This window comes from Schistocerca americana, chromosome 3 (genome assembly GCF_021461395.2).
Source record: "Schistocerca americana isolate TAMUIC-IGC-003095 chromosome 3, iqSchAmer2.1, whole genome shotgun sequence".
Lineage (NCBI taxonomy): Eukaryota > Metazoa > Arthropoda > Insecta > Orthoptera > Acrididae > Schistocerca > Schistocerca americana.
The window spans coordinates 347,684,348-347,709,612 of record NC_060121.1 but is presented as its reverse complement, the minus strand read 5'-3'; the positions used below and the strand labels follow the sequence as shown (position 1 = coordinate 347,709,612).

Below are 25,265 nucleotides of genomic sequence, written 5' to 3'. Positions count from 1 at the left end.
TCCGCTCTAAGTTTCGAGCTTCCGTAGAACATCGCCAATCTTAGAAATTTTGTGTTCTTTTAAATTTGGAATTCTTTATTCGTTGCTTTTGCAACAGTATTCTGATCTGTTTTGTGTACCATAGGGGATGAGTACCAACTTTCATTAATTTACTCGTTATAAATGTATCAATTGTCACTGACACTATTTCCTTCAATGTAAGCCATATCTGGTCTACATTTATGTAGTTAGTTGGGGAGCAGTGGAGACTCTCTTTTAGGAAAGCGTCAAGCGAATTTTATCTCCTTATTTAAGTACACCTACACTGCCGGAAAAAATTAGTACACCTTCAAAGACAACTTCGATTTTGATCCGATGACGGCGTATGCCACCTGGCGGATATTAGATGTACTGAGAATGGTTTTAACGTCGTCCAACAACAGATGGGGCATAGATACCAGAGTGCCATTCATGTCTAGCCTGTAACAGGGGATGATCACAACCAGAAGGCTCAAGGCTCAGTGTGGTGCAAACGTGTGACGCAAGCAGGCAACCATGCCGCAGAGACGCACTGAGTGAGTTTGAAAGAGATCATATTGTGGCCTTCCTAGTGAGGGGATGGTCATTTTGGAGAACTGCCACACAAGTTGGACGTCAGTTGTGCAGCGATGGTGGAATCAGTGGTTAGGTGAATATTATGACACCTGTAGACGAATTTCTGGACGTCCTCGCAACGTAGACGCTAGCCTCGATCATCATATTGTAAGGGCAGCAGTGGCAGACTGCACAGGAACCACAGCACAAATAAGAGGGATTGTAATACCAGACTTGTCAACATGAACTGTTGCGAATCGTTTATTACAGGGACTACAGACACGCATAACTCCAGCCCATCTTCCACCCTTCCCACAGCATCGACGCGTCCACCTCGAGTGGTACCATCAGAAGGTCACTTGGAAGATGGAATGGTCTTCAGCGATGAAAGCAAATTCTGTCTGCAGGCGAATGATGGCCGTTTACGCGTACGACACGCTGCATTGTAGAGTTTATTCGTCCAAGAGAAACTGGCCCCATCCCAGGCATTATGATCTGGGGTGCAATAAGCTACAAGTCTCGTTCACCTTTGATGTTCCTCTGTGGTACATAGAGAATGTTGTTAGACCCATCCTTTTGTCTTTCTTGCAACAGGAATGTGATGTGTTTTCCAATAGGATAATGCCGCCCACACACTGCCCGTAAAACTCAGTGTGCTCTCCGAGACGTGGAGCAACTTCCCTGGCCAGCATCTTCTCCACACTTGTCTCCAATCGGGCACGTGTGGGATATGATGGAATGGGAACTGACTCGTGACTGGTTAACCAACAATTGTTACAGAAACACGTAAATAGGTCGAACAGTCGTGGCATAAGGTATCCCGGGACAGTATTCGCCTTCTGTCGATCGACTGGACGCCAGAGTCACCGCCTGCATTGCCGCCCATGTAGGCTACACCACGCATTAATATGGGTGTTTCAGTGTCGGGCGATGCATGGTACGTCTGCGATTGATATGTAATTATAATCATTTCCTGTACACTGTACATTGTTGCAACAATAAGTCTTGAGTGAACTGGAACCCTCTAAAATGGTGTACTTTTTCCAGCAGTGTATTTTGCGTTTACTTTTAGAGGCTGTGGACATTACGGGGTCAGTCCCGGTACAACGATCTTGTGGTCTTTAATCCCTGTATTCGTTATAATGATCCCTATTTGCTCAGGATTATTTGATGCTGAGGCACATTTACCTTTCCTGGTGTAGCACTTTTCAGTAATTTTGGCTTATAAGCTGATGAAGGGGTTCGACAGAGACGCTGCTTGTCGTGTGTGCAGGTACCCTGGTGCCCGCAGTGGCGCTGGTTGTGGTGGCGCTGGTGGGCTGTGACAGCGCAACCATCATCGCGATGCTGGCCATCAGCGGCTTCTGCACTGCCACCGACTGCACGGGCTCCTACCTCAACATGCAGATAATCGCGCCCAACTACGCGGGCACCATCGTCGGCATCGTCAACATGTTCGCAAACCTGACGGGCATCGCAGTCCCTTACGTCGTCGGTGCCTTCACCAACGACAACGTAAGTTGTCAATTCACCCACAGCTTGGAGAAACAGACGAAACTAAACACCGTCTGGTACCGTGCACTGCTGTCCAGCTTCGGAGGGAGGAAGGAAGCGCAGAGCTTAACGTTGCTCGGAGACCCTGTTCATTAGAAACGGAGCACGAACTCGGATTGAACAAGTGAGAATAACGAATCGGCCGTGTCCTTTTCAAACAATCCCATCCTCTGCCAGTAGGATCTGTTTCACTTCTAGTTTGCTGGATTCATTAGGAATGTTATAGCCATAGTAAGCCAATGCGATAATATACAATAGAATGGAAAAGAAAGCTGAGGATGTGTTTAGATTACGATCAGTTTGGCTTGAGGAAAGGCAAAGGCAATTCTGACGTTGCGCTTGATAATGGATGCCATGCTGAAGAAAAATAAAGACACAATCATAGGATCTGTCGGCCTGAAAGAGGCGTTCAACTAGGTCAAGTGACTCAAGATGTCCGAAATTCTGTGGAAAATACGGGTAAATTACAGGGAAAGACGAGTAATATACAGTACGTACAAGAGCCAATAAAAGTGGATTATCCACAACACCGTGCTCATATTAATAAAGTTTGTGAGATAGGCATGTACACTTTCGCTCCTACTGTTCAGTTTGTACATGGAAGAAGCAGTGACGGAAATAAAAGAAAGGTTCAAGAATGGAATTAAAATTCAACATGACACGACATCAATGATAAGATTCGCTGATAACATTACAGGATCTGCTGAATGGAATGAAAAGTCTAATGAGTGCAGAATAAGGACTGAGTGTAAATCGAAAAAAAGCGAAAGTAATGAGAAGCAGCAGAAATGACAACAGCGAGAAACTTATCATCAGGATCAGTGATCACGAAGTAGATGAAGTTAAGGAATTCTGCTGCCTAGGCACCACAATAACCCATGACGGACGGAGAGAGGGCCACACGTAAAGCAAACAAGCACTGGCAAGTATCAAACATAGGCCTTAACTTGAGGAAGTAATTTCTGAGATTACGTTTGGAGCGGAGTATTGTATGGTAGTGAATCGTGGACTGTGGGAAAACCGGTAACACGAGAATCAAAGATTTGAGATTCGGTGCTACAGAAGAATGTTGAAAATTAGGTGGACTGATAAGGTAAGCAATGAGGACGTTCTCCAAAGAACCGGCGAGGAAAGGAATATATGAAAAACCTTGACAAGAAAATGGGACAGGATGGTAGGTCATCTATTAAGACGTCAGTGAATAACTTCCATGATACTTAGAGGGAGCTGTAGAGGGTAAAACCTATAGAGAAAGACAAAGATTGGAGTATATCCAGCAAATCATTGAGGACGTAGGTTGCACTTGCTACTCTGAGATGAAAAGATGGGTGGAGTAGGAAAAAAAAGTCAACTTAATGCGTCTTGTATATTGGGTCCTTCACAATTAATAGCCAAATGTAACGTGAGGAAAACAATAATAGAAGAAAGAGGCCCTAGCATACGTGTGTAAACGAGCGGGGTGTCAGATAATCGCGAATGTTTGCGTAGTAGCTGCGACTGACTTCAGTATAGAATATTGTCCTAGTTAGTACAAACGTATTCGAAATGTAAATTTTTCGATTAAGTACCCGTCTAATTGGGCTCAAATTTCAGCAATGACATATCTAACAAGATTACTTCATATATGTTGAAAAGACTGTAAATTTCGCCGCTGAAATTCTTCAACCTTATCAACGGGGTGCTGCGCACTTTACTTTTGAGATGATCCCAGACAGTAAAATCCAGAGTATTGACATCAGCTGATGCGCTGTGTGTCGTCTTACATTAACAGCCAAATATGCCAATACCCCATCATACATCTATCACATTCTCCTACCATGGGCCGTTGCTGACATTCAAGACTAATTAGTTGTTGTTTTTGCGCTCTTCAGACCGAAGGCTTGTTTGATACAGCTCTCCTTGCTATTCTATTCTGTGCAAGTCTCTTCATCTCTGAATAACTACTGCAACCTACATCCTCCTGACTCTGCTTACTGTATTCATCTCATGGTGCCCTCTACCCTTTATACCTCTCTTCCCCACTACCCTCCAACACTAAATCGTTGATCCCTTGCTGTCTCAGGACGTGTCTTATCGACCGACCCCTTCTTGTAGTCAGGTTATGCCACAAATTTCTTGTCTCTCCAGTTCTATTCAGTACCTCCTGATTAGTTATGTGACCTACTCATCTAATGTTCTACATTTTTCTGTAGCACCACATTTAGAAAGCTTCTAATCTCCTTTTGTCTAAACTGTTTATCGTCCATGTTTCAATTCCATACATGCCTACACACCAGACAAACACTTGCAGAAAAGACTTCCTAACACTTGCATCTATATTCTACGTTAACAGATGTCTTTTCTTTAAATTCTTTTCTTGTCATTGTCAGTCTATATTTTATATCGTCTCTAGTTCGGCCATCATTAATTATTTTGCTGCTCAAATAGCAGAACTCATCTGCTGCTTTAAGTGTCTCGTTTCCTAATCTAATTCACTTAGCATCACTTGATTTAATTCGATTACATTCCATTAATCTTGTTTTGCTTTTGTTGATTTTCGTCTTATATCCTCCTTTCAAGACAATGTCCATTACGTTCAACTGCTCTTCCAACTCCTTTGCTGTCTCTGATAGACTTACAATGTCATAGGAAAACTTCAAAGTTTTTATTTCTTTTCCTACTCCAAAGTTTTCTTGGGTTCCTTTATTGTTGTTCAGTGTACAGATTGAATAATATCGGGATAGGCTACAACCGTGACTCACTCCCTTCTCAATCACTGCTTACCTTTCATGGCCCTCGAGTCTTATAAATGCCGTCTGCCTGGTTTCTGTATAAACTGTTAACAGCCCTTCGCTCCCCGTATTTTACCCCTTCTGCCTTCAGAATTTCAAAGAGAGTATTCTAGTCGACACTGTCAAAATTTTCTAGCTCTATCAACGCTATAAACGCAGGTGGCCTTTCCTTAACCTAATTAGATGGCAACTTAATTAGAAAGTTTACATTTCAAATTCGTTTGTATTACTTACCATAAAATTCATACTAAAGGCAGTGACGCTTCATCGCATTTGCTATTATCTCGTGAAAGGCTCGCTTTCAGGCCCGTGTTTACTGTAACATCTATGCTTGTATTGTTCTGTAGTTCCACCCATGTATATCTTCGACATTAACTACGGTACATCCTGTAAAGTAGGTGTCACCAGAGAAAACGAATTCAGTTCACTGCCTGTTAAAAAAAAGTAGAGCACGCGGAAGGAGCGGAGGAAATGAACTCCACCGACGGAGAGGATATGTGATAATATTTCAGTCACTACAAAATCGAGTCAAGTTATGTTGTTAGTGCACTAAACGAACAATCCTTGGATAAAGGTAACATGCTGTAGGAAGGTAAATATTTCATCATAAAAACAGATGAAACTAAAAATATTATTCAATCTGTATCTTCCAGGTAAAAAATAAACATGGAAATATTACAAAACACATGACTTCCCAACACTTTTATGAAAACACTTGACATAATCTTCTTTTAGTATAAAGCATCATATCGCAAATTTACTAAAGTAAAACAAATGGTACAGTACGATTAAATGAGAGTAATAAGTTCATAAGACATCATCACCTGCAGTATCATTGCCCACGTCAGTACTGAAAAAGGTTTCATAAAATCCTGCAGCACATATTCAACTATTTTCTTAACTTCTTCTACCTTTTTTTATTCACCAGACACTTTGTAATTGGCGTGATTTTTGGAGAGTGAATAAGTGATACACTAAACCATGAATTAACTGGTTGACACTTGGAAGTACCTTGTGTTGTGAATAGTACTGAAACTCCATCTATTTATATGGAGGAGGAGGGGAGGATATGTTTCTCTGTTAGGCAGCAACGGCACTGTCAATTGATTCCACGGCTAAATGTCTTAATAATCTTTTCGCCAGTTATCAAAATCCGAATCTGGGGGTTCGAACTCCGTCACTTGAAATTCAGGGAATTGTTGATTTTGTCTTCATATATGAAATATACACACTGAAATATTTCTAATGTTTTTTGTAAAGTGCAAAAGTGTGTGAAAATGAAAACTCACCTTGTCAAAGAGCCCACAATAAGCAAGACAAAATCGAATGACAGCGTGGTTGCCATTTCTCCTTGGACAATAAAGAAAGGTACGTAAACGTTTTTTTGGCTGTATTTGAACAACATGTTAGAAACTTCATCGACTTTTTTTTAATACAAGAAAATGCCATACGTCGATTGGAACAGAAAAACCACGAGACGCTGACTTTCGTTGTTTCTGCACTCCTTGCAGTCTATCTTTCGAGTCAATGCATCATACTAGCATGTGGACCCATACTAGCGTGTGGACCCAAGAAAAGTCTGTTAATTACATAATATTCCTGACTTATGATTTTCCTGCAATTACGATTGAGTTGTTCGCATCTTTCCTATTGTGAATTCTTCGTAATAGCCATCGTTATGTTGACGAAAGCTTGTTTACGGCAGTAGTAGTAGCATGTGGCACGTGGTGAAACAATTTCAGCTATCTGTTCGTCCCTCGCTGGAGGGTCGTTCGCTTTATTTAGCCTTCTTCTGCTGTTTTGCCCATGCTGTGACGTAAGACATAAATCTGCATTTATTTTTGTTCACAGCTACAACGAAAAAAACAATTAAAGGTGGCAGTATGTCATCATACAGAAAAGAAAGGGTGACCAGCCTAGAATGATTTATTATTAGTTCAGCATGTAAAATAAGGGAAATGCAACACTCACCTAGAGCATGTCAATGCGTGAAGTAAAGAAACACGTAACAGACAACAACATTCACATTAACTTTCGAGCTTTAGCTCTTTTTCTAGCAGAAGTACTCCTACTCACACACACATACGACACAGACAAAAGCACAGTGCCGTGGCCACAGCAAGACTGATTATTGATACCCAATTATTGCACTGACTATGAAATAATCACTAAACTAACAACAAGGAACTAAGGAGTAAAACCATTCTGAAGTTAACTGAAATCTCTGGACCTTGTGTCTAGTCGCTTAAAATATAACGCAAAAAACATTTGCCTACAGCCAACGCGCGCGGCTTGGAACACCGTCTTCTACCTGTCGGCTGCGGTGGCTACCGTGTCGTACGTCGTTTACGCTGTGTTCACTACCACCGAGGAGCAGCCCTGGAACGTGCCAGCCTCAGGTGAGTTGTACATTCATTACACAATGTTCTGGAATATTCTCTTAAAGTTCTAGACTGTAACTTGGAAATGGTTATATGGGAACGCAGGCTTTCTCGACAAATTTCGATGATAGTCTTCTCGGGTTATCAGCGTCATATCACGGCAAAGTTTCGACAGGTTTCCTACTCGTCATCTACAGGCGAAATGTCGGGTTCGTGTTCAGTTCATATCTTTATAGACGTTGGACTGAAGGCTCCTCTGTATCGTCTGCAACTGCTTGGTCAATCACGTGCCTCCGGAACTGGCGTCATGGACAAGGGGGGGGGGGGGGGGGTGAGAAGAGGAGGAGGGAGGGAATCGGGAATCGCTGGCGGTGGTGGGAGGGCGGGGATTTCCGACGTGTTGGAGGGTCATGCTGTCGCGTCCTGGTGACGCCTGTCTGTTCCATTAGCCGCTTTCAAATCAGAGCGCACTCAGCGTATTCTTGATAGCGCTACATCTCATGCAGAGCCCAGCTGGAAACTGCTATCCCGGTTGACATGATCATCATGGATCCCTGTCTCCACTGCCTCTTTGGTGATCGAGTCCCAGAACACGTTCACCCGGCGCAACATCTCTGTCTGTTCAACATCAAACATATGACCTTGTTGAGAGTGTGCTATGCCACTGCGGATTTGTCCATTTGGACGAAGCGAATGGCGGGGTAGCCGCGTTGTCTAGGCGTCATGTCTCGAACAGTGCGGCTCCCCCCGTCGGAGGTTGAGTCCTCCCTCGAACATGGGCGTGTGTGTTGTCCATAGTGTAAGCTAGTTTAAGTTACATTAAGTAGTGTATAGGCTTAGGGACGGATGACCTCTGCTGTTTACTCCCATAAGACCTTACCACAAAGTTCCAGTTTCCGAAGCGAACGCTTATCTCATGACGGCGCACGGCGTGACGTCAGGCCAATATACTGCTTGTCACATTCGCAACTGATGCTGTAGGCTCCAGGTATCCATAGTGCTATTTGCCTTTCATTGAGCCAGGCGTACTTTTTATTTTATCCGAAGAGCGGAAAATGGTTTTAATGTTGTTCTTCTCAAATATCCTGGCGATTTTGGTCGTGTGGGGCCCAGCATATGGAAGGAACGCTATACGTTTTATGTCTTCTTTCGGATGGCTTTTTTTTTTCCTTTTTCGGCTGGAGAGCTCCTCTTGTCTATGTACCCGAGTAGCCATTCTTGCGAATTTGCGTTGCGCTGGATGGTGGCAGCTATAGTCGGTTACGTACAGTTCTGCTTGTGTCTTTTTTCTATAGATAGAATGTCGCAGTGTGCGATCAGTTTTCTTCCTTATCAGGAATCAGGATATCGAGGAAAGGAAGCCATCCGTTTTCTTCTGCCTCCATGTTGAACTTTGCATTGTCGTGTATGCCATTAATGAGGTCAAGAATTTCCTGCAGGTTTTCTTCACCTTGTGGCCACACCAGGAATGTGTCGTCCACGTATCGGTAGAATGCCTTTGGTTTCAGACGCATGGTTTTGAGAGCCATTTCCTCGAAGTATTCCAGGTATAGGTTTGCGATGCCTGGCGCAAGGAGTGGGGATGGGGGTGGAGGGTTCCCATAGTAAACCTGTCTGACTGCTGGTGCAACTTTCCACCACACTAAAAGTAGGTGGTAGTGAGCGTATCGCGCAACAGTTCCACAGTGTCTTCGTCAAAGTGGCTCCCTAGAAAAGCCTAGCAGTCCTCTAGCAGTATCCATATGAAGAGAGAAGTGACTTCGAAACTGAGCACGAGATCACCCTTGACCAGATGTATCCTCTGAAGCAACTTCATAAACTCAGTTGAACTCTTGACATATGTGCTGTGACCCACGAGAATAGCTAAACACTTGGCCCAGTTGCTATAAAGTAACTGGGCCAAATGTTTAGCTATTCAGCATGGTGAATTTATCGTTTCCACTACTGGATGTAGTGGAACTTCCTTTTTGCGTATCTGTGGAAGGCCATATAACCGTAGTGGTATCAGTGCTCTAGGATAAAACCTTTTGACCGTATCCTTGTCCATTCCTGAGTTGTTTAGGAGTGATCTGGACTTCCTAGTCATAGATGGTATAGGATCCTTTCCTACTGGCTTGTAAGCTGGGTCTTGTAATAGCATGTCAACTGTCTTCTCGAAGGTCACATATCGCTCTGTGTTATGCCGAGAAGACGCTAGTTTTCGGCATGTTTGCCTTGTAAAGGGCCCTGCAGGTCTCTCTTCTCACTTCTTCGGCGGTATCAGAGAGCAGCCCCAGAATGGCTAGCTCGATGCTGCTGATGATCTCCCGTTTGCTTAATGTGTTTGGAACCTGTGCCAAATTTATTCCTTTTGACAGCCCGGATGTTGTCGCCTCGTAAAGCTGCTTTCCAGTCAAACTGATGATGGTCCTCGAGTCCTTGGTGTTGATTTTCTGTGTACTTCCGGAAGTCAAGGCAACTTGTTACTTTGTTTCAAAATAGCTTTGCGCTTGCGGAGTTCACAGGATGCGAAGGTTTTTCTATCCACCCACTCCCACGTACAGGACGAGAGTGGATAACAGTCGTTGGTGGAACGCGAGTAGAGTACGTCCAATTTTGTCAAGTTCAAGTCTCGCGATGCGAATGTGCTCCCATACCAGGGCCAAACTAGCACACTGTAAAATCCGTTAGTCCTTGTCGTGTGGGTAGCGTGCCGCAGGTGAGCAAACCGCGGCATAATGTCGTTGTCCCGACAATGCTGTACGAAAGCCAGTCTGTTAAGCACATTTGCTTTCTTAATTCGAAGTTTCTGCAGCATCTAGAAGATACGGTGGATCTCCTCCCCGTAGATGTCTGCTACATGCGAATGCAAGCTTTCACGGTGAATAAAGTTTTCAGTTGACTCGAGGATTTTGTAATTTTCTTTTTTAGACGCAAACAGGCTTTGGTAGGAAATAATGTAATTGATAAATTACCTATACATGTACTAATTTATTACATGCCATGAAAGAAAAGCACAGTCTGGCGCAAAGTGGTACATCTGAGCATCACAAATTACTTTTGTTCTCTTATCTTTAGATTTTATAATGCAGTACCTGCATTTCTCCCTAGTGTCACTGTCTTTCATGACATGTTTATCTGCTTTCACTAGCTGGACATCAGCTGGCAGACTAGAAAAGTGGGCACCGAACCGCTCTTTTTTCGGACAAATACATATGAATCAGTTGTGTTGTTAATCTAGACGAAAGGTCAGCTGTTTTCTCTTTTGCCGTTCTACCGGTATTTTATACAGGACGTATCAGTTGATAATATCCAAATCAACAACAAATAAAGTAATCCATGCTACAATTTTACAGATCGTCTGCTTATCATGTAACGTTCCCGTAGCATAGCGAACTTCACGGCTCCGCCCACTGTGTTGTTGTAATGGCATACTACTTCAGGACAAGATAGATTTATATTACAGCCGTCTTTAATTTTTATTTCAATAAATTTTACATATTTTGGGTCGTTGTAAGTAGACATCACACAGACTGCTTTTTTTTGTCCTACCTCTTCAAAGTAGTTATACCACACCGTACTGCAAACAGAAACTCTCGACGTTTGTAATCACCTTTTATCTATGCTAATATTTATGACAATCCTCTCCTCTCACACTTCCTCAACTGTAAAGAATTCAGTTTGTCAATCCTTTCATCTTCTATAATAAAAGAGTTATCGAATACAATGCTTCTGTCCGTGTAAAGCAAATGATTCACACAGCTCCAGCACTGTTCGCTTACACGTCTGGTAATTCTTGAAGTCTTATATTGGGTTGCTGGATTTACCGGTGTACACTGCAAAGCTTGAAAAGAAACTGCTTTTAGGATATGCAAGACACCAGGTTTTGTAACCCTTTTTATGGGCTTCGTATACTATCTAAAATGTGTGCCCCTTGAGTGTGTACAGTAATTCGTCCGTTGCCAGTATAGAAGATTGCTCATATTCTGCCAAACAGTTCTTGTTCAGTGACGCAATAAGTGGTCCAGTTTTACACATTTTATTACAATATGGATCAGTTTTTGGAGGAAAATTAACACTACTGCCATTGCAGTGCAGGTTCTGTACGTTTTATTGTACCTTGATAGTGTCATGATGATTGTAACTGAACTCACTTTCAGCATTGGGTCTGCACTACGGCAGTTATCAGTTACCAGTAAGTGAATGATTCAAGTTATTATGAGCATGACTATGAATTATGCAGTTTTACGTATACATATTGTTTGGAGCAGTATATAATTTTTTTGGCAAACGTATGTGCTCCATAATATTTTTGCAAAAAGGTTTCTCAAACAATTCATTATCTGACACAGTGAAATCCACTTTAGATTTTGGCTTCTTAGACAGAATCATACTGTTTTCGAAGAATGATTTATCATTATCACAATCACTATCAAAGCCACTAACATCTTGAGAGCTATGTTCAGCCTTTTCATCAGCATTCTCATCAACGAAAATTTGAGGATAGACAGTTGTAAGTCTACTGCCAATATTATTTGTTATTTGTAAAATTTGTGATCTGCCAGCTGCCGTTGACAATGTTGACCTGATACGTGGCATACATCTTCCAAATTTCTCTGAAGCTGTAGTATCGTCCTTTTCTAGATTATCAGCTTCAACTTCTGACTTCTCAAGTCTGCTAGTGAGGAAAGATAATCCAGGATCTCATTGTCTTTTAGTGTCTGGAAAATATACAAATTAACAATTTTCGGATTTTTTTTCTTTCCTTGCACTGTAGAAACTTACTTATTGTCAAATTTTGTGATTCTAGGTCAACTGGAAGGACCATATAGGATTTGGTGAATGCGTTTGCGAGTATCAAAGCATGTGACATAAATGGTAGTATCTTCTGATTGCTTTGACTTAGAAACTTAAATTTTTTACATTGTCAAGGGACCGTAGACTTCAGTATGTGAGATACATTTCATCTTCCTACCTCCACCCGTTTCTGAAATGAGTGTGTCGTTAACAGTCGGACAGAGAGTCAGGCAGTCTGAAAGACAGGTAGACGGACAACAAAGTGATATTATAAGGGTTCCATTTTTATCGACTGGAGTAAGGAACTGTAAAAATGATCCTTAAGTTAATAAGACGAAGACTTGCTTACTTCAAACATCTTTTGGAAAGTGTGAAACAATAAAAATTGGCATATGTCACGAAACAGTTAGGTCCAGCGTACACGTAAACACATCAAAAAAGTTTTGCATCATCTCGGTTCCGAGAGTTCCGGAACCTGTACAGAAAATTGAAATAGAGATAAACATTATTTCCGCCCTTTTTTCTGCTAACGAAAACCACACATTTCATGTTGTACCACCATACAGCGAGACCTTCAGAACTGGTGGTCCAGATTGCTGTACACACCGGTGCCTCTAATACCCATTAGCATGTAATCTTGCATTGATGCACGCCTATATTCATCGTGGCATACTGTCCAGAAATTCATCAAGGCACTGTTGGTCCTGATTGTCCCACTCCTCAATGGGGATTCGGCGTAGATCCCTAGTGGTTGGTGGGTCACGTCGTCCATAAACAGCCCTTTTCAGTCTATCCCAGGCAGTCTGAAAGACAGGTAGACAGGGTTCGTGTCGGGAGAACATGCAGCCACTCTAGTCGAGCGATGTCGCTATTCAGAAGGATGTCATTCAGAAGACGTGCACGATGGGGGCGCGAATTGTCCACACAGACGAATGCCTCGCCAATATGCTGCCGACATGGATGCACTATCCGTCAGAGGATGGCATTCACGTATCGTACAGCCTATCAGTGAAGAGAGCTTGATGCCAACCCTGAGCGGTCTATTCGGCATGTTGTTGGGCACATCTGTACCGCGCTGCATGGTGTCGTGGTTGCAAAAATGGACCTCGCCATGGACGTCGGGAGTGAAGCTGCGCATCATGTAGCCTATTGTACACAGTTTCAGTCGTAACACGGCGTCCTGTGGCTACACGAAAAAGACTATTCAACATGGTGGCGTTGCTGTTAGGGTTCCTCCGAGCTGTAATCTATAGGTAGCGGTCATCCACTGCAACAGTAGCCCTTGGGCGGCCTGAGTAAGGCAGTTCCTGTCTCTCTGTAATTTCTCCATGTCCGAACAACATCGCTTTGGTTCAGACGCCTGGCCACTTCCCTTGCTGACAGTCCTTGGCACAAAGTAACAGTGCGGACGCTATCGAACCGTGGTATTGACCGCCTAGGCATGGCTGAACTACAGACAACACGAGCCGCGTACCTCCTTCATGGTGGAATGACTGGAACTGATCGGCTGTCGGACCCCCTCCGTCTTATAGGCGCTGCTCATGCTTGGTTGTTTAAATCTTTGGGCTGGTTTAGTGACATCTCCGAAGAGCAAAGGGACTGTGTCTGTGGTACAATATACGCAGTTAACGTCTATCTTCAGGAGTTCTGGGAACCGGGATCATGCAAAACTATTTTTGATGTGTGTATACGCGCCAGTCAATATGATCAGTCACGGCCTTCTCTATTGTTAGTATAAAGTTGTCCCGAATTTTTCTCAGGTCCAGTACAGTCGTCCTCACATGGGAGCACCACCCGAAAGTCGAATAACATTACGTCCCAGGACTCAAATCGATGCTCAGAGTTAGTGGGACAATTTATGACCCATAACCCACGAAAGAGCTGAATCGCTTTAGCACAACCTCTAAGAAAGTACCGTTCAAAAACACAGTAACCTAATTGAAAAGCAGTCATCCGGTAATGTGACGAGTATGTTATGCCTTTTCAGTGATTTAAGATCAATAATAACAATAACTCTCAATCTCCAAGTCATAATTTACGTGATATGTGCAATCGCCTGAACCCATTAAAAAATAAAGTGTGCACTCACCGTTACATGCAGGCACGTAGCACTATGGTTGTGAACACAGGCCAGCGACGCCTACATCTGCAGGTCTACTCTGCAAGTCACACTTACGTGCTTGCTAGAGACTATGCGAGAGGGTAAAAGGAGGAAATGTTTTTTTTTTTTTCGGTCGTTCCCGACTACATTCGGGAAAGGCAGTATTTCCTGGAGGAAGACTCATGAATCGGATAATTTGTTGGTGGGAACAAGTACAGTCAATCTCTGAATTTGTGCATTTTCCTGATTGGAATGTTCTCTGCAGGCAGTGAGGTCGCAAGCCAATCCTCGTGACCTGATTCTCACGCCAGCGCTGAAAAGTATCCTGTTTTGAATTTAGCTTGTAATTTCTGGATTTCCTTGTCCGTTTCATGCTAATTTATTATCAAAAAATTAGCTGAAATTTTTGGAAACATACATAGAAAATTATAAACTACCTTCTAAAATGGTCCTTTGCCTTGGATCCTCATCTGAATTGACACCAAATAAATTGGGACAGTGGACTCTCTATTACGTGATAGCCGAGGAGAGAAATAGGGCATTAAACACATTATATTCCCCCCTGTCAGCAGCGGAAACACACAGTGCCCATCCTATGTGGTTATTTGCCGATTTGAGGTACAGGAGACCTCAAAGCATAATAACCCTTCTATCTACGGCCGATGTCCAGGTCGTCAAATTACTATTGAACTTTCTTGCTTCAGACAGTATGGAAATATTACAGTACATGACTCAGTCAAACAACGATATAAACGCACTGTGTTGACCTGTACATGAATGTGGAGTGCAAAATTGAGAGGTGCGATCTCCGTGTAAGAGAGAGATACTGTGTGTGTATGGTTGGGTTGGGACTATATACATGGAAATTCGTGTGGTCGTGGGATGAAAATTTACGAATATATATTCTAATCAATAATAAGCTGTGTGACTGTCAAATCAAAGTCGAATAAGAAGTGGACAATACAGTTTTCACAAATTTTTATACCTTATCTGTGGAAGCAAAATGTTGCACAGTGCTTCCACAACATTTAATAGTTGTTGAACGCATGAAAGTAGCTGACCACGGACTTATGTGTCATTAATGAGCTTCTTGAAAGCGTGATTACCACTCACGCACTCTTAGAATCCACAAAACCATTAAGCACCCTAATTTAACCAAAGATATTCTTGCCTCAATACAAATGTATCGGGTCACTGATGCCTTTGTCCTACTACTACACTATATGGGAAAGATGACGGAAATGTTTCAATTTGCGAATGACACTTTGTCTCTTAATCTCAGAAACAGCATAAAGCCTTTAAAATCGTCAGGACTATACCTTGTATCACTTCGTATTGGTCACGAATTTAAGTAACTCTGCCACACTAATAGTTTGATGCCATGTTTGGTTAATTAACTACGTTATTTTACTTATCAATGTCATACAATTAATTCCTACTTTTCCATTCTCACTACGTTACCATTATTAATGATTTTTCTGTAAGTTAATGTTCATATGATATCAACACCACACTGTACATCACTTCCACAAATTGTACTTTATTATAAATACATTATCAGGGTCAGCGATAGATACGTACTGAAATTTAAAAAACGTATACATTATACTTTCTTTTATCTCTCTTCGTTTCAGAAAGAGCACAGAAAGCAAACGTCAATGAGGGCATCGAGAACACAGCATTTGACGAAGGTGTAACGCAAATAGCGGACAGACAAACGACGCAAAAAGGTCACTGGAAAGCCATCGTACCTTAGGCTGCGTTAACCGGTCACTGAAACTCTACGGTACGTATATACACATTAATTCTAATTATAGCTTCTTAACCTAAGCACATCATTTGTATATACTATGTGATCAAAAGTATCCGGACACCCCCAGAAACATACTATTTGATAATAGGTGCATTGTGCTGCCACCTATTGCCCGGTACTCCATATCAGCGACACCAGTAATCATTAGACATCGTGAGAGAGCAGAATGGGGCGCTTCGCGGAACTCACGGACTTCGATCGTTGTCAGGTAATTGGGTGTCCCTTGTGTCACACGTCTGTACGCGAGATTTCCACACTTCTAAACATTCCTAGGTCCATTGTTCCCGATGTAGTAGTGAAGTGGAAACGTGAAGGGACATGCACAGCACAAAAGCGTACAGACCGACCTCTTCTGTTGACTGACAGAGACCGCGGACATTTGAAGAGGGTCGTAATGTGTAATAGGCAGACATCTATCCACACCATCACACAGGAATTCCAAACTTTTTTATTTATTTTATTTACACGTCAAGTTCCGTAGGACCAAATTGAAGAGTAAATCTTGGGAAAGTGGACTCTCCATTACGTGATAGCCGAGGAGAGAAATAGGGCATTAACCACATTATATTCCCCTGTCAGCAGCGGAAACACACAGTGCCCATGACAGTATTAAGTCTCTGAACAAGATCCTGAACGTGGGCTTTCCACAACAGCTTACTATCTATCTGAACACCTAGAAATTTGAACTATTCAGTTTCACTAATCATATGCCCATTCTGTGAAATGAAACTTGTCAGTACATGAACTTACAACATAAAAGTAACAACAGATAAAAATAAATGTTTATGAACCCGAAAAAAGTCAGTCCATAAGTTTAAGTAAACGCAATCAACAATACAATAAGAAACAGCTTACTTTTTCAAGGAACTCCTCGACAGAATAGAAGGAGGGACCCATGAGGAAACTCTTCAGTATCGATTTGAAAGCGCGTGGATTATTATTAAGATTTTTGAATTCGAGTGGTAGCTTATTGGCAATGGATGCAGCAGCATACTGCACACCTTTTTGCACAAGAGTGAAGGAAGTCCGATCCAAATGCAGGTTTGATTTCTGACTAGTATTAACCGAGTGAAAGCTGCTTATTCTTGGGGAGAAGCTAATATTGTTAACAAGAAATGACAGTAAGAAATATATATATTGAGAGGCCAATGACACCCAGACTCGTGAACAGGAGTCGACAAGAGGTTCGTGAACTTACACCACTTATTGCCCGAACCACCGTTTCTGAGCCAAAAATATCCTTTTAGAATGGGAAGAGTTACCGCAAAATGTAATACGATACGGCATAAGCGAATGAAAATAAGCAAAGTAGACTAATTTTCGTGTCCAACTATCACTCACTTCTGATACCGTTCGAATAGTAAAAATGACAGTATTAAGTGTCTGAACAAGATCCTGAACGTGGGCTTTCCACAACAGCTTACTATCTATCTGCACACCTAGAAATTTGAACTATTCAGTTTCACTAATCATATGCCCATTCTGTGAAATTAAAACGTCAGATTTTGTTGAACTGTGTGTTAGAAAGTGTAAAAACTAAGTCTTACTGTGATTTAGCGTTAGTTTATTTTCTACAAGCCATGAACTTATGTCACTTACTGCACTATTTGAAACTGAGCCAATGTTTCACACAACATCCTTTACTACCAAGATAGTGTCATCAGCAAACAGATATATTTTAGAGTTACCCATAATACTAGAGGGAATATCATTTGTATAAATAAGGAACAGGAGCGGCCCCGACACTGATCCCTGGGGCACCCCCCCACTTGACTGTACCCCACTCAAACCCCACATCACAGCCGTTATCGACATTGTGAATAATGACCTGTTTCTGCCTGTTGCTGAAGTAAAAGGTGAACCAATTGTAAGCTACTCCCCATATTCCGTAATGGTCCAACTTCTGGAGAAATATTTCGTAATCAACGCAATCAAATGCCTTGGTTAAATCAAAAAATATGCCAAGCGTTTGAAAACTTTGGTTTAGCCCATCCAATACCTCACAGAGAAAAGGGGATATAGTATTTTCAGTTGTTAAACGACTTATAAAGCCGAACTGTACATTTGATAGCAAATCGTGTGATATAAAATGATCAATTATCCTTACATACACAGCCTTTTCAATAACTTTTGCAAACACTTATGGCATAGAAATAGGTCTAAAATTACCTAAATTATCCCTTTCTCCCTTTTTATAAAGCGGCTTTACTACTGAGTGCTTTAATCGTTCAGGGAACTGACCATTCCTAAAGGAAAAATTACAAATATGGCTAAATACAGGGCTAACATGTGCAGCACAGTACTTTAATATTCTACTAGACACTTCATCATAACCATGAGAGTCCTTAGTCTTCAGTGATTTAATTATTGCCCCAATCTCCCTCTTGTCTGTGTCGCAGAGGAGTTTTTCAGACATAAACCTCAGAAAGGCATTTGCCAAGAAATTTGTACAATTTCCTGTAGAAACTAAATTTTTATTTAATTCACCAGCAATGCTCAGTAAATGGTTGTTAAATACTGTACATATATCTGATTTATCAGTAACAGAAATATTTTTACTGCGAACTGACTTTATATCGTCGACCTTGTGCTGCTGACCAGACACTTCCTTCAAAACTGACCATATGGTTTTCATTTTAACCTGTGAATTAGTTATTCTATTTTCACACCACATACTCTTTGCCTTCCTAATAACATTTTAAGCACCTTACGATACTGTTTGTAATGGGCTACTGTAGCTTGATTGTGACTACTTCTAACATTTTGATATAATTCCCACTTTGTTCTACAAGATTTACTTATCCGACTAGTCAGCCACCCGGGCTGCCTATTACTGCTAGAACCCCGTTTAGAACGTTCTAATGGAAAGCAACTGTCAAAGAGCATGAGAAATGTGTTAAGGAAAGCATTGTATTAATCATCTATGTTATCGGCACTATAAACATCCTGCCACTCTTGTTCCTTGACAAGGTTTAAAAAACTCTCTATTGTTGTTGGATTAACTTTCCTACATAGTTTGTAATTAAATGAAACACTGGTTTGAGTACAAAAGCCTTTTAGTGTTAAAATTTTTGTATCATGGTCTGAAAGGCCATTAACACTCTTACTAACAGAATGCCCATCTAGTAATGAAGAATGAGTAAAAATATTGTCTATGACTGTGCTACTGTTCCCCTGCACCCTAGTTGTAAAAAACACAGTCTGCCTCAGAGCATATGAATTTAGGAGATCTACCAACATACTTCTTCTCACACCATCATATAGAAAATTAATATTGAAGTCACCACACAAAACTAATTTCTGGCACTTCCTACAAAGTGAATCAAGAACCCTCTCTAGCTTGAGTAGAAATGCTCTTAAGTTGGAGTTAGAGGACCTATAAACAACAACAATTAGAAGTTTGGCTAGACTAAATTCTACTGCCCATTCACAACACGTCTATGGACTCAAATGGAATACTGTTTTTTATGTGCATAGCCACTCCCCCACCCCACAAGGAACTCCTTGAGAAACAGCCAGCTAATCTGTATCCTGGTAAAGGAAGCCTCTGAATTGTCAAATTATTTAAGTAGTGCTCTGATATACCAATAATTTCAGAGTCAACATCTATAAGCAGTTCACTAACTTTATCACTAATACCTCTTATATTTTGATGAAATATGCTAATTCCTTCTCTACTTGGAAACATTACATCCTCGAAAGGTGAGCCCTTAGTTAGAGGGACTTCGTTTAAGCAGGTACACCTATCAACTGACATCAGTCTAAAAAGGGTGCAGCTCCAACACTAACCACTACAGGAATTTTTGCATGAGTGACCCCACCACCACCACCACCACCACCCACTACACTGTCACCTATAAGCTTAGCCAGCCTCCCCTTCCCAAACCTACCGAGGTGCACGCCATGCCTAGTGAAACCTGATCTACTGATAGACCCAACTGGCACCACTGAGATGTGACCCGTGCCTCTGCCCTCTGCCCAGCCCCATTCTAACATGCCTGACAGCCGCATTAGAGTGAGGCCAATCATGACGCAGGAACAGTTGCACGAAATGCACATTAGCGCCACCAGTTTGAGTAGCTATCTTCACCAGGTCACTACCTACATCATATTCCCCGCGCCTATCAAGACTGTTCCCTGCTACACCCACTATCACTACCTGGTCGTGAAATTCCTACATAACTCCCCTATGCTGTCAGTCACTCGAGCCAACCCTGCCCTAGGCTTCACAATGCTGGTGACATGGTACTCACTCCCCAACACTTCCTGCAACTGCTGGACCACACCTCTACCTTGAGAACTACCTAGCAGCAGAACCTTCTTTTTTCTGTTAGATTGTGCAACTAACCTAGGCCTCCTAATTGTTGAGGACTGCTGCATGTTCCCTACATCTACAGCTACACGAGACTCCTCTCCACTGAACTCTGACAGCTGGTCAAATCTATTGCATATACGCAAAGTAAAACTGTCTGAATACCACCTCTTCCTAGCTGCCTTCTTGCCAACTGCCAGTTCCCGTTCCCCACCACCCTTCACGCTCCTCAACCTATGTAGTTCCACCTTTGCGCGTTGTAACTGCACCTGAAGGGCACAGATCTTACGCTCCTCATCCGCTATCGACTTGTTTCTACTACAGATTCTGCATTCCCAGGAGAGGAACTCACTAAAATGACCACTGGCTTCCCCACTGCATTTCCCCCAATGAATATACTTTGAACAAATCCCACACCCTAACCTGCTACTCACAAATCTGCTACAGAGCCCCCACTTCACACTCTTGGTAAAATTTTACAGTTAATGAGAAAACTATACGTTACCGAAGTTCAGCTACACCAATAGAACTATTTGTAGAACTAACAATAATGGTCTCGAAATTCTCTACGTACTAAGAAAGCAACTACTTGCATTAATACTACTACACCACAGCTAATACCAATACCAATACAAAACTTCACAAAATTATTAGCTAAAACCAAAAAATTTAACCTGCCACTGGAACACTAAACGAAGTTAAAACACTGAATGAAAGTTTTACTGAAGTAATTCACTAGAAACAATAATAAACGTCAGTTGAATACTAAAGCACGAAATTTATTAAACGACTTCAACGCACAGAAAACTCTAAAAAACACAGCGAGCGAACGTTTTCAAAAGTTTATTAAATCCTTATTTCGCCACAAACGGCAAGAAAGACCGCTGAAAACTATTAAATTTAATAACTATATAACAGTGCGCAAATAAGTTTGTCAGTACTTAACTTTATAAACGCTACAGCTGCAGTGCACGCCGCAAAATGTAAACACACTACTGCATCAGGATACACTGCATGTACTACGAAAGTTAGGCGGAAGGTGAGAAAATGGATTTCGTGGTCGAGCGGCTGCTCATAAGTCACACATCACACCGGTAAATGCCAAACTACGCCTCGCTTGGTGTAAGGAGCGAAAACATTGGACGATTGAAAAGTGGAAAAATGATGTATGGAGTGACGAATCACGGTACACTATGTGGCTATGCGATAGCAGGTTTTGGGTATGGCGACTGCCCGGTGAACGTCATCTGCCAGCGTGTGTAGTGCCAACAGTAAAACTCGGAGGCGGTGGTGTTATAGTGTGGTCGTGTTTTTAATGGAGGGCGCTTGCACCCCTTGTTGTTTTGCTTGACATTATCACAACACAGACCTACACTGATGTTTTAAGCACATTCTTGCTTCCCACTATTGAAGAGCAATTCGGGGATGGCGATTGCATCTTTCAACATGATCGAGCACCTGTTTATAATGCACGGTCTGTGGCGGTTACACGACAACAACATCCCTGTAATGGGCTGGCCTGCACAGAGTTCTGCTCTGAATCATATAAACACTTTTGGCATGTTTTGGAACGCCGACTTCGTGCCAGGCCTTATCGACCGGCATCGATACCTCTCCTCAGTGCAGCAGCAGCACTCCGTTAAGAATGGGCTGCCATTCCCTAAGACACCTTCCGGTACCTGATTGAACGTATGCCTGTGAGAGTGGAAGCTGTCATCAAGGCTAAGGGTGGGCCAACACCATACTGAATTCCAGCATTACCGATGCCACGAGCTTGTAAGTCAGTTTCAGCCAGGTGTCCGGATACTTTTGATGGCATAGTGTATGCCGTTCCCTAAATACCTATTCCCAGACCAGTTTGACAACATTTTTCTACACGAATGACTTTTCATTTGGCGCCCCTCTTTTTCCTTGTACACTTCCACCCGTGTCAGTTTTCGGTAATAATTGTAATACGAGACATTTGGCAGTTGAACACCCCTAGTGCCCCTCTCAGCACGGCATCCAATTGGCCGCTGCTAATTGTGACACGTCTTGTAGAGAAATCTTCTAGTTGTGGCACATCTGGCGCCTCTTATAGCTGTGGGTGTTAAACAGGACCTGCCTAATCTTGTCTTTCGTGCTGCAAACTGATCTAGTGGGATTTCTACTTCTGCTAATCTGTACCAAAGACAAGTTCAGCCACGTTACTCGCAAACAGCTGCACCCATTTGTACCTTAGCTTCGGTATTAATAACTGACGGTGCATGTTTTGTATCTCTACGTTTCGTCACCACCGCTCTTGCCGCGGTTCCTGAATCTTGTCACAGATGACACCACATGACTAACGACCAGTTTAAACTTCACGTATTTCAGTGTGTACCAGTCTAGTGGTTCTCATCGTGGCGTTTGAACTAAAAGGACGCAGTGAGTGGGAATCGAGTTGGGGGGGGGGGGGGGGGATGGGGGGAGGAGAGGGTGAGGAGCCGTGTGTTCAGCGTTTACTTTAGTTTCTAACAGACAAAATGGTACGTGAATTTAATTTCCTAAATACTGGTACAATAATACGTATCCAATATCATAGACTAAGCCGATATTTAGATTTCCCGTTAGTTTATGAATGAGGTCAGATCAAGGAAAGACACATAAATACGAAAACAGTTTTAGAAACAAATTTGTAAGGATTAATATTCCATCATCCATAAGCTGTTACGTGAGCAAACATTCTGTATGAAAGTCAGTAGCGGTCTCGAAGTGAATGATCTCAAACTCATTGTTCTGACTAGGGATTCCTCTAACCGGCTCGGCACGGACTACCCATGTGGCATTTGTTATGGTATCTGTGACTTACCTTCTAATTATTCAGCTGATTATAATACCTCTTTAATGATTTTTACAATGAATATTAGAAAAGTATGTTCATCACATGAAATATACGATTTTCTTTTAAAAATTAATTTTGAAAAATGTCAGTGATTAGTCAAAACATTTTTTTAACATTAGAATATTTAGCTACTTTATATAAAGTTGTTAAGTGTAAGGACCATCCCATGTTTTCACCAATGCTTACAGCAGCACTTTCAACACAATATGACCTGTGTAAATGATAAACTTTGAGTGCGCCGGTCATCTCTCCAAGGAAGAAAGGGAGCGTTGAGATGAAAAAGTTGAGAACCACTGGTCTGATCTACCGCTTAGTTTTTCACTCGTCGTATGAGGTAGGCTTAAACCGCGCTAACATGGCGTCGTTCTACACCTATGTCTATACTCCACAAGTGACCTGAGTGGTATAGCTATCGTTTCTCCCATTTCTTGTGCTGCTAATGAATGATGCTTTAACTGATCAAAAGTACAATGGCACCTTTTAGTGGAGATTAATATGGGTTGTGTTCACCTTTCGTCTTTATGACAGCTTGAACTGAACAGTGTGTCTGTGGAGGAAAGGTAGCCCATTCTTCTTCAGAATGCGAAACCAGAGAAGATAGTGATGTTGGGCAATGGAGCCAAAACGACATTCCAGCCTTTCCCAAAGGTGTTCCCTTAGTTTCAGGGTAGGACTACGGCCAGGCTAGTTATTTCAAGAAAGCTATTGCACACAAACGGTGAAAACAAGGAAAACTTCCCAAATGTATAATCAGTCTAGGCATCGACGTCTCACAGGCAAATACGCCTTACAATTTTTAACTTTTCGACCACTGTCAAGTTGTTTTTAAGGGCTTCGACGGCCCTAACAAGGCGTATGTTTCTCCACTGAATATCTAAACCGCACATACGCTCATCTGGCAATTTTCTTTGTTGCAGCACCAATGTGGTCGACGCAGCTATGCTACATCGTCGTTGTTGCAGACAACACGAACTCTGTGGTCGTCAATAATGGAAAGAAAATGCGTACAACAGCCGGTATACCGAGGGTCCCTTTCTGAGCACCATGCAATCACCTTGGCCAGGACAGCTGCAATTAGTATCAAGGCGAGCCATAACAACTATTCTCGTCCTCAACAAGGAACGAACAGCGTGGATGGAAAGATTCTGCAAACAACTTTCTTCATTAGTTGTCTGCAGAATTATGATCTGAGCATCACGAAGAACACGAGTTCATTCATTGTATTCACAAATTTAAATCTAAGTTCATTCTGAAATACATGACTTCTACATCATCAAAAGAATTGCTGTCTCAATTTTTTAGTTTCTGCCTTATTAAAATATGTCGCTATTCTTCGCTGCAGTCATTCTTCACTAAGAGTAGTAGTAATATAGATTTTTCCATTGCAAAGAGGCGACTTAAACTTAACAAGAAGCTGGCAATACTGGATATCCACTAACTGATTGTTGTGCGTTTACCATCTCTCGTACACAGAATTTTGGTTAAGTGCACCACAAGGTCCATGCATCCTAAGTTTCGCAGCATATTCGTATAATTTACTATATGTTCGAATATCTGGAATCTCTGCACATACGACTTTATCAATATCAAAAATGTCAACTATTTAATCGATTTCACATAAAGTGATTAAAATATGGGCACGTGGCAACCTTCTTTTTGAAATTCAGTTGTGTAAATTACTTTACCAAAAACATGTTTTGTTCTTTTAATTTAGCCTTGAATACCAGCACAATAATATATGGATCGAGATTTGCAGATTCATGTGATGTACGTTGTTAATAATTTCAGACCAGTTAGGATTTCAAACCGTTGTAACAAATAATGAATGATTCCTGAAATGTTGAGTAATGGACATCGTGTCTCAATAATTGCGATAAAATTTCCTGGGAGGCCATTAAATGAAGAAGACACTCGTAAAATAACTCTTCTTAAAGTATTTTCCAGCATCGTTTGGGTTTAGTGGTAAATTTTGTCACGTAAGTTAGTATGGATTTCTGAACTTAGAACAGACCTGCCTTATGAAATAGAGCATTTTATTTTCAGTACGTAGATACATAACAACAACCCACTGCAAAAATTATTTTTGTGAATGACGTAAAAGGCTGAAACTATCTCTATTTG

At 41.8% G+C, this 25,265-nt stretch overlaps 1 protein-coding gene across 3 annotated transcripts in view; it reads left to right on the top strand.

Annotated features, from left to right (window-relative positions):
• Nucleotides 1–24,426, top strand: part of LOC124606620 (sialin-like) — a 103,462-nt gene extending 79,036 nt beyond the window's left edge. For all 3 annotated transcript variants that reach the window (XM_047138607.1, XM_047138606.1, XM_047138608.1), the window contains exons 8-11: nt 1,847–2,088; nt 7,177–7,297; nt 15,791–15,942; nt 24,062–24,426. In XM_047138607.1, the coding sequence (XP_046994563.1) occupies nt 1,847–2,088; nt 7,177–7,297; nt 15,791–15,912 (485 nt within the window). In that variant the 3' untranslated portion in view covers nt 15,913–15,942; nt 24,062–24,426. The remainder of the gene's footprint in view (nt 1–1,846; nt 2,089–7,176; nt 7,298–15,790; nt 15,943–24,061) is intronic.
• Nucleotides 24,427–25,265: the final 839 nt, after the last annotated feature.